Source organism: Antedon bifida, chromosome 2, assembly GCF_963402885.1.
Source record: "Antedon bifida chromosome 2, ecAntBifi1.1, whole genome shotgun sequence".
NCBI classification, from domain to species: domain Eukaryota; kingdom Metazoa; phylum Echinodermata; class Crinoidea; order Comatulida; family Antedonidae; genus Antedon; species Antedon bifida.
The window spans coordinates 14,348,142-14,358,314 of NC_136227.1; the positions used below are offsets into that span (position 1 = coordinate 14,348,142).

The 10,173-nt window shown below is 31.0% G+C and overlaps 1 protein-coding gene across 1 annotated transcript; it reads right to left on the bottom strand.

The window, feature by feature from the left end:
* Positions 1 to 1,745: 1,745 nt before the first annotated feature.
* LOC144835069 (uncharacterized) lies at positions 1,746 to 8,628 on the bottom strand. Its single transcript, XM_078690089.1, has 13 exons — positions 8,562 to 8,628; positions 7,905 to 8,063; positions 7,227 to 7,475; positions 6,689 to 6,874; positions 5,768 to 5,923; positions 5,401 to 5,682; positions 5,094 to 5,183; positions 4,684 to 4,903; positions 4,247 to 4,282; positions 3,731 to 4,027; positions 2,921 to 3,244; positions 2,444 to 2,710; positions 1,746 to 2,303 (listed from the first exon to the last, which is right to left on the bottom strand). Exons 1-13 carry the CDS (start codon positions 8,607 to 8,609, stop codon positions 1,786 to 1,788), a joined length of 2,832 nt encoding a protein of 943 aa, XP_078546215.1. The 5' UTR covers positions 8,610 to 8,628; the 3' UTR covers positions 1,746 to 1,785.
* Between the last annotated feature and the right edge of the window lie 1,545 nt (positions 8,629 to 10,173).

Genomic DNA, 10,173 nt, shown 5'->3' on the forward strand with positions numbered 1-10,173 from the left:
GTCGCGTTCAGATTTAAAAGAAAATAAACAAAAATAGAATACAAAAAAGTTAATAATATTGTATATCATTTATTAAAATAGAATATGAAATATGTATTTATGAAGCAACTCTACCAATAAATGTAAATTTTTTAAGTTTCAATCATCAGCAGTGATTAATGCGTACACCACAACATTGTACTTTACATTGTACAAGTCTTGTAAAAATAAGTTTACAATTTTTGTCAGGTCAATAATAAAAAAGATTTAAAAAAAGCTATACCAATGAAATAATATACAGTGGGTTTACACATATTTCTCATGTGAAATTTTAGGTAAGCCACTAACACTAGCCATAGCCACCTAAGCACAAAAGACTCATAGACATGGACAATATATATACAAAAGACCCAGTTACAGAAAGTCAACAGTCAATTACTTATTGCACAGTTCATCATAATATAATTTATTTTTCCTAGAAAACATGAGTCAAGCCATGTCACGCTAATATTGGATGTGACTGACTGATTGGAGGCATCTGTATGGCTAGTAAAAATATATTTCATTTTAGTGATAAATGGGGGAAAAGGACAATTCTGTTTAGGTTTTCAGAAGCCTGTTGATCAGTCACACACACACTAGACAGCAGCTGATCATGTTTTTGGTACAGTTGAATTATCTTATTTTAAAACATGTGGTTTATAATCCCAATTGTTTATATTATTGAAGCATTATAGTACCAATAATCTTTGTAATTTATCAATTATGAGGAATAGAAATATGCCTGTAAATTTGTAATTTATATCATGCATTTGTGAATTTAGTCGTGAGGTAATTTCCCCGATTGATCGTAATCAAAACGGTACTGGGTATGGTCTACTAGTTTTTCTGCTCCCAACCAGTACATCCATTCATAGAAGCTTTGATGAAGTAAGCCTACCTGGTGGTAACCATAGAACGGTTCTGAGATAACGACTATACTTCGGCTTTAGAAGATTGAAAAAATTGTTAGAGATAGAGTAGGCCTATACGATGTTTGATTATGTGTAGATGTGTGATTTGTTCTTTTATTCAAATGATGTTATTTATTTAATACATTTTTTTATATCAATTAATTAAATTATCGTAGATTGTATATTATGCGATAAATATTATTTAATAATTTTTTGATATATTATTATTATAATATTAAAAAAAGATATTTGTTAGTATAAATTTAAAAAATATAGATATAATTTGTGTTATAGGTACTCTTGTTGTAATATTATCTATCTAAATATTATCGGTAATAATTTTACGACATTTAATAATGCCATAGCACATTTGCAATCAGATTTGATATTTTTTTTTTACTTTGACACCTTTTATCTCAAAAACGCTTCCTATCATGATCGATTACCTTCCACATTCGTAATCTACGGAAAATTCTGGTCTAGAAAAGTTAGATGGCAATTTATCCCCATTCGGGTGGTGATTCTGGTGGTATCACCAGATACAAAAATAATACAAATATAAAAATATTTTGTCATTCACTTACCTGACATCTCATATCAGGTACATGACCTATGTTCTATTACTTTGCTCTATTAAAACATAGTTTAAAGATCTTGAACTTTTAAAAACATTTTATTTTATTTTATTTTATGTATCTCCTATTATGTTAATACAAATTGTTTATTTGTTGAACTGAGTTACGGTCTACTGTTCTCAATAGACACTTAAGACTGTTTCTAGTAAGTCTACAATATCCATTCTCTCAACTGCTCTCAAGGCTTTTATTACTTCCTCTTGTTGAAATGGTGAAATTTAAACGTCTCCTCCATTTAATCTTTTTAACACCTCTTTAACCTCTTCTATTTTGGCCTCATTCAGCAACCCACGGGTTTCAAAGTCCAAAATCAAACTCCAGCTGTCTGTATACTCCTTAAAGACGGGGAAGTTGTATCGTCCATCAAGAGTTTTTATCTCTGAATCACTAAGACTTTTTCCAAGATTAAAGATCTCTCTTGTGCGTGGTGAAAATGATGCTACCTTACGCTTCTTGATATTTTTGAAAGCAGGAAGCTTTTCTTTAATGACCGACTGAAAGCCAAATTGTTCCGTTACTTTTATTGCATCATACAGGACAGAAAGATTTGTTTGACTCAATTGTTCATATGCAGTTAAAAGAGCTAACAGTTTTATTGTACTGGTAACCCTTTTCAACTCTTGAATGTCATCTACTATTTCTATGCATAGAACTTGTAGTCTGTTAAGGAGACCACGATCATCAAACCATTGTGAAAAGTCTGCAATCAACTGTTTAAAATTATCTTCCGAGAAATCTACATGGTTGAAGAAAAGCAAGTTTCCAATAATATTATGAAATAAATTTAGTATAATTAGCAAAATTAAATTCTTAAAAAATCTTTTTGAGACTGCATAAAATGTATTTTCTGTAAAAATGTTAAATAAAGATACCCACCTTGTCCTGATTGCTTTAGTAATTCTACAATATCCATTCTCTCAACTGCTATCAAGGCTTTTATTACTTCCTCTCGTTGGTTCACATCTCTTCCTTGCTTACATCGCCATTGTACCAGTGATTCCATCGTTGCTTCTACAGTCTGCGCTGAAAACCTCCTCTCAGTTTGTGATAGCTCAACATCAGCAATACCAAGATTCCTACAGAAGTTATTCCAATCTGTCGTCTTCTCAGAAATTATCAGGAAGTCCAAGTCTGTTAAGCATCCTGTAAAATTTTAAATTATTATATAAAACACATTTTGGTTGTTTTTCTATAAATATTGAGGTGCTGAAATCAAGTAACATTCCTGAAATATATAATTAATAATAAACAAATAACAATCTTACTTAAAAACAAAATTAGCTTTAGCTCTAAAATTTTTTAAAAATCATGTTTAAATATAAAAACATATAAAGAATAGTAAGCATTACCCACCTTGTCCTGATTGGTCTGTAAACATTTGAACTTCAAAACTGACATCATCTTTGTATTCCTTTCTTTTACACAGGCTATCAGCTAAATCAACACGTCCTTGTTGTTTTAAAGCCTTGATCATTGTAGGTAGTTGATGTGCTTCTGCATGTTGCCAGCTATTTTTCCATTGCACCAAAACTTCCATCATGGCATCTTCTACATGTTTGTTTTCGCCTGTAATTTTACTAACGTTTTCCCATTTGAGTCCAAGTCGCACTGCTAATCTTCTCCAATTTTGATATAAATTGTCACAGATGAATAGCAGATCTTGATCATCAATACAAACTGTAAAATAATGAGAGAGAAAGAGAATGCTTTGATAAAAATAATAAAATTTATTCAATTATATCATAAAAAAGGATTTTGTTTTATAACAAAAAATAAATCATTAGTAAACATTCTATTATAATGCCAGTCAAAAATAATTTTTTTAAATCATAATAATCCATGAGCCTAATTACTAATTATTTTCTATGATAAAGAATTACAAGATAACTAAATATAGCATAAATGATTAAACAATCTCTCTAAACTATTGGAAAAAAAACCCACCAATGATGTTGATATGTTTCAAACCTAGGGCTTCAAGCTTTCATAGACTGAAGTCTATACCATTCAGACAAACAGCTAGCTTGCAAAAACCATTAGTATATGTCAATGCTTTAGAATTAATTAATGGCATAATCAACTTCATGAATTATTCATGATTTCTGAAAATGATGAAAAAGTAATGATGCCAGCATTCAGGCTATACATATGAATGCAATATACCTGAATGTTTGATAATCTGTGGCAGTTCATCCTTAATGTATTTCTCAAACTGCTTAGCAAGATCATTACGACCATGTTGTCTTAGTGCAGTGCATAATACTTGTTGCTGATTAAGGTCACTACCAATGCTGCTTCTCCAACGTTTCAGCATCCTTGCTGTAGCTTTATCTGCCTGCTTTTCATTATAAAAAATATTATTCACTGTAGACCATGTAAGCCCCAAACGAACACCAAATCGTCTACAGGAAAGATCCATCTCTGTAGATACACTTTCAATAGTAAGGTCATCCACACAGTCTATGATTAAAAAAAATGTTTATTCTATTTTTTTTATTATTTTCACATGGATGTGTCTGAAAAGGTAAACAGACAAATTAATGTAATAATAAGCAATAATAAAAGAATAATAATGCAAAAATAAGGTTCAATCAAGTCTTCTTCTAATAGCTGTACTAAGGTGCAAACAATGTATATTATGATACGAATTAAGTCTGTGTCTGTGAAAGTCATACTTACCAATGTTATTCACATACCTGTCTTCAATGGACTCCTCTGGAAAAAAAAGATTAACAGAATATTTAAGCTTTCACTATGAATTGAAAATCATAAAAAATGCGTACTGTAAATCTTTTGATTTTATTTAGCTTCTAATGTGTACAGACACAACTGGATACATACATTTTCAACAAGGGTCTCAAGGCATAGTAACAAATAGAGAAATGAAATTTGCCCAAAAATACATCAATCAGTTGAAACCAGCATTTTTAAAACTATTATTAGGGCATATAATAGGACACGTATATCTGAAATTTTGGAAAGGAACAAATATTGGTAAGTATTACAGTTTTGTCAGAGAGAAAAATAACATGGATTGCAACATTATTCATTTTTCGTCAACATCCTACCTAGGCTTCATGTGATCTTAAACAATAAAAACACAAATAATAATTTACCCTTTGATAGGACATTGTCTCCAAACAGATTACGGTAACGTTTCACTTCCATTCCTCTGCTTCCACATGGCAACACATCTTTGTCAAATTTGCGTACAACATGCATATGAGTAGGTTCACCTTTTGAAGCACACACACAAGGGATGTACATCTTTACTTTAACACCATGTGCATTCTTCTCACTCAAAAAGTGTAATTCTTTTTGAAGGAAACTAAGCACCTGAAAAATATTTTTTTTTAAATAAAGTTGTAACAGTAATGCAATAACAATTAAAAAGGAACAAATTAAGAGGCATATATCAGTATTTCTAATGGCTAATTGTGTAAATAGAATTATGCTTGTGAAAGATGTAAAAGCAACAATAAGTTGGAGGTGTAAATAAAGTGTAGAATGTTTGATACTGGCTTACCTTCTTACAGATGCTAGGTTGTGGATCATCATCTTCAGGAGAACTGCTTCCTGTTTCTGTGTTCATGATTGTCGTTCTGACAATTGTTGTCTGCAATTACAAAAAAACAAATCAATCCTTTGAACATTTTTACTCAAATCTAAAAGTCCATATTATTAGCTTTTCTATCACGCCACAAGATTTTCATCTTCATTGGATTCTGCCGTTGTCCATTATTTGTCATTATTGTTTTTTAACCTCATTGTCTTTTGGTTGAAATAATAGACTTTTGAGTAGAATTAAATAATACTATTTATTATTATTTTACCTGGAACAAACGACGGTTGTTAATAGTAGCAACATTTAGAAGCACAAGATGATGGCCATCAACATTCAGTTTAACATGCTCATAAGACAATGTAGGCTCAACATCTTCCATTTGAAATTCCTCAATAAATTTAGTTGCAACACGTTGGAAGAGATCATCTGGAAGGTAGCCATCAAAGTCATGAAAGAGAGAAATAGCACGCTTCTCTTCATATTTAACAGCCTTTGTATCATCACGTTGGGGCTTTAGGCGTGAAAGAACATAGAACATTCGTCCAACATTCTATAGAAACAAAAATGGAACATGAGTCCTAGATAGAATATATGAACAATTAATTGAACTAAAATTTTAAATAAAATGTAAATACCTCTTTACTCCTTTTTTCACACATTAACCCAAAGGTTTGCATGAGAGACACAAAAAAAATAATCATCTCATCTGACTCATCCTTCCAAATATGCTGCAACAGTCTTTCATCTAGTTTGCCCCCATTTAAATTTCTCCAAAGCTGTTTCAGAGATGGCTAAAAAAAATAAAAGTACAAAAGTGTAATTTGTTAAATGCAACAAAGTAATTATTATTCTTCTTGTCAGTAGAACCTCTCTTTTAGGAAAACCTTATTGAAGCTTACTTGTGAAATGAATGAGAGGCAGATTAACACCACAGCTAACCTCTATTAGGAGACACTTTGGTGGGTCTTCTCTTAAACCTTATTGAAACTTACTTGTGAAATGAATGAGAGGCAGATTAACACCACAGCTAACCTCTATTAGGAGACACTTTGTTGAGTCTTCCCTTAAACCTTATTAAAACTTACTTGTGAAATGAATGAGAGGCAGATTAACACCACAGCTAACCTCTATTAAAGGGACACTTTGTTGGGTCTTCCCTTAAACCTTATTAAAACTTACTTGTGAAATGAATGAGAGGCAGATTAACACCATAGCTAACCTCTATTAAGGAAACACTTTGTTGAGTCTTCCCTTAAACCTTATTAAAACTTACTTGTGAAATGAATGAGAGGCAGATTAACACCATGGCTAACCTCTATTAAGGAAACACTTTGTTGGGTCTTCCCTTAAACCTTATTAAAACTTACTTGTGAAATGAATGAGAGGCAGATTAACACCACGGCTAACCTCTATTAAGGAGACACTTTGTTGGGTCTTCCCTTAAACCGTTGAAACCTTTGTGGCAGATATTAAATTTTTACAGCTAAATTACCACAATGTTTACGTCTGATATTCACCAATGATTGACACCACTCAAAGATTTGAAGTTTGCTAACCTGAATGCTGGGATCTATAACTGTGATGATTGTTTTAAACTTGTCAACTACTCCCATCAAATCTATAACAATTTTTTCTTTGAGGATCTTGTCATCTGGGTAGAACAGAATTTCGCCAATGTCGTGCAAGTACTCAAGAAACAGTTCTCTGTCAGTTATCTTACAACGAGCAAGTAAATCATTAATCTAAAACGTAAATAAATATCAAAATAAAAAATGTAATGAAAAAATGTTCCTTTTGTTTTGGTACTTGGTACTCTACTAAAATTGCACCGTTCCTGTTTGATAAACATTTGTTGAAGATTCACCATAAACAGTCAATTAACACAGACAGAAAAGCAGGGATTACTGTTACTATCAATAACAAACTTGTATCCCACACAATTTCAAATGTAATGAAACAAGCTTTTTTTTCACTTTAATTAACACCATTCAATGCAACACTCAGAAAAACAGGGTTTAATGCTTCAAATGTAATGGATGTTAAACATTAAAATACACATTCATCAATCGATTTGTTAAAGAAATTTTTTCTAACCTCAGAAGTTGGTAGATATAGTTTGTCTTTTCGTAACTGTTGTATTTCCAGCAGTACTTGCAGCCATTTAATTGGAAAAGTAAGAATCATCATCTGGACTAATTTTTGTATTTGGAGAATGATTTTAGAAGCACCGCTCTTTTCAAATGGGACACTGTTTTCAATGGTAAAGAGCTCTCCTTGATACACCATGTCCTCGAATGGTTTTCCTTCCAGGGCTTTCCAAAGTATATTCTCTATTTCTTTTACCTAAAATAAATAACATCATATTGGAATTATACTTATGTCAGGGGAAGATTTAGAGTGTGCCTAGCCAACCCCAACCCCTTTTGTAAAGTGCAAAAAGTGTTTCATTTAAGTTATGTTATGCATTTACTTACCCATTGTACATTATATAATTATGCCAATATAAGAAAACAAATTCAAAATGTGTGCTAAATCATAGATATTTGTATACCCTTTTATTTGTTTTATTATATCCAAATGAAAAATAAAATTAAGTTAAATTAATCAGTTAATCATAAGCCAGAACAGTACAGTAGTATGCGCATGACATGACGTATAAAACAATCATACATGATTGCCAATGTTAGAGATGAAACTATATATTGTTTCCAATGAATTAATGACAATATACAATTTTGTACTGTTTAAAAGGAAATGTGATGACATATGTACCCTTTGTTGTCTTTCTTGTTCAGTTTTACCAAGGCTCTCATAATGTGTACCAATCAGCATTATCTTGTTATTTTGTCCTTTTCTTACGTTTACAAAAACTGAACGAATCCAAAACAGAATGAAGTCAAGATTTGTCATTCGATGTTCATACATTTTTCCCTAAATAAAAAAAAATGAACAAAATTTACATTTTAAATTCTTATAGTTCTACTTTGAAACATTGTGGAAAATTATCTATTATTATTAGCTGCAGCACAAATTTATATAACACTAACACTATCAACACTATCATGGAAGTGGAAATAACAACAATCATATATCAGACATCTGCTATTAACAACACTATCATGGAAGTGGAAATAACAACAATCATATATCAGGCATCTGCTATTAACAACACTATCATGGAAGTGGAAATAACAACAATCATATATCAGGCATCTGCTATTAACAACACTATCATGGAAGTGGAAATAACAACAATCATATATCAGGCATCTGCTATTAACAACACTATCATGGAAGTGGAAATAACAACAATCATATATCAGGCATCTGCTATTTGCACAGTTTGTGTTAAGGTAAAGGATGACATGAAGGAAACATTTTATTTATGTACAATTACATAAACATTTAAAATTTGTAAAATCTACTTACAGTTGTTGGATCACGAACTTTAGCTGGGGCATTAAGACCTTCATTCATGTTGAATACCACACATACAACAGCATAAGATACCATGAATATCTAGTAAACATAATCATAATAGTCAATATTACAAACTGTTTATACACATGTGTCAGATACTGGCACAACTGATTATTTGATACTTTTGTTTTTTGTTACAATCTTAATCATTGGTTTAATAAATAATGAATGTTTAATATCACATTCTTTCTTTTCTATCCCTCTCTGCTAATAATACATTACATTACATCAATTAATACTATTTTACTTAAAGTCTCCCAAAACTGGACACCCTTTGGCTGGCAAAATATGTCTGGGTTTACAGAAATTCTGATATTCCAAATGTATTTTTAAAGGTAAAACAGAATTTGGAACTTTTGACCTCAATTCTGGTTTTGGTTTAAGGTAATCAGAGACTAGAGACTAAGATGATTGTATTCAAATTAAATGAAGAATAAAATAATTTATAATATTGTAATAATAATAATAATTGTATTTTATATCTGATACTGACATATTGTACTATATTAGATCCACATTTTTGTAATACCTTGGAGCAAGATTATAGGTTCTTAACTTCAAATCAAGTGAGCAAGCTTTTTGATTTCAGTGCTGATATTGTAACAAGGCCAAAAGACAAAGTATACATTGAAACTAACAGAAGCTCAGAAGAAAGCATGTATATTGAATATTGACGGCAAAACTAATCTCTATTAATAAAAATTAAATACACCAATAAAATTTACCCGTTGTATCACATGGTAAATTGGTTGACCACCAAAGTCCCAGATATTCATAACAAACTTGTTGCTATCCACTTTAGAGTCACCACCTTCTCTTGCAGAGCGAAGTTTGCTTACAAATTTGTTCCTGAACCCTTTAGGAATTTCTGGTTTTTCTTCATACACTGGTTCTGTTGTGATAAAATATATAACACATACAACAACTTGCATTAGGTCTCATATGTGATTAACAACTATAACTTTTTTATTTAAAAAAAAAGTATTTCCAATGCAATATTTAAGTATTCTAAACCTTATCCTTTCCAATCAATAGTTTAGTGATGAGTTTATTTAACCACATTGTACTGCAAGTTGAATAGATTACACAGCAGTGTCATACAATATACAAATATTAGTATTAACTGTCAAAGTAACTTGCAAGATAATATATGTTCATTAGCAGACACTGATGATTATGATTATAAATTTCCGCTCCTTTAATCATTTCAATATTTAGCACTTTAGTCTTTATTTCTGATATCATTAATATGTATGAACAGCAAAATCAAACACATTTAAAAATAAATATTTACCCTCTTTTTGTGGGCTTGGCATTGGATTTGTTCTTTTTGATGTTTCACCAGATTTGGCTTCCTGTTTTGATGTTGATGCTTCTGTGGGGTTTTTCTCTTTCTCAGGTCTACTTTCTGAAAAATGTGTTAATATAATTAAAGATGCTACCTTGTTATAAATAGCATAATGTATTAACATTCATCATTATGCTTTATTATACAGATATTGCCTGCTTAGAGGTGAAATATAAGATTTGACATCCCCGAGGGAATGATATTATGTTCGAG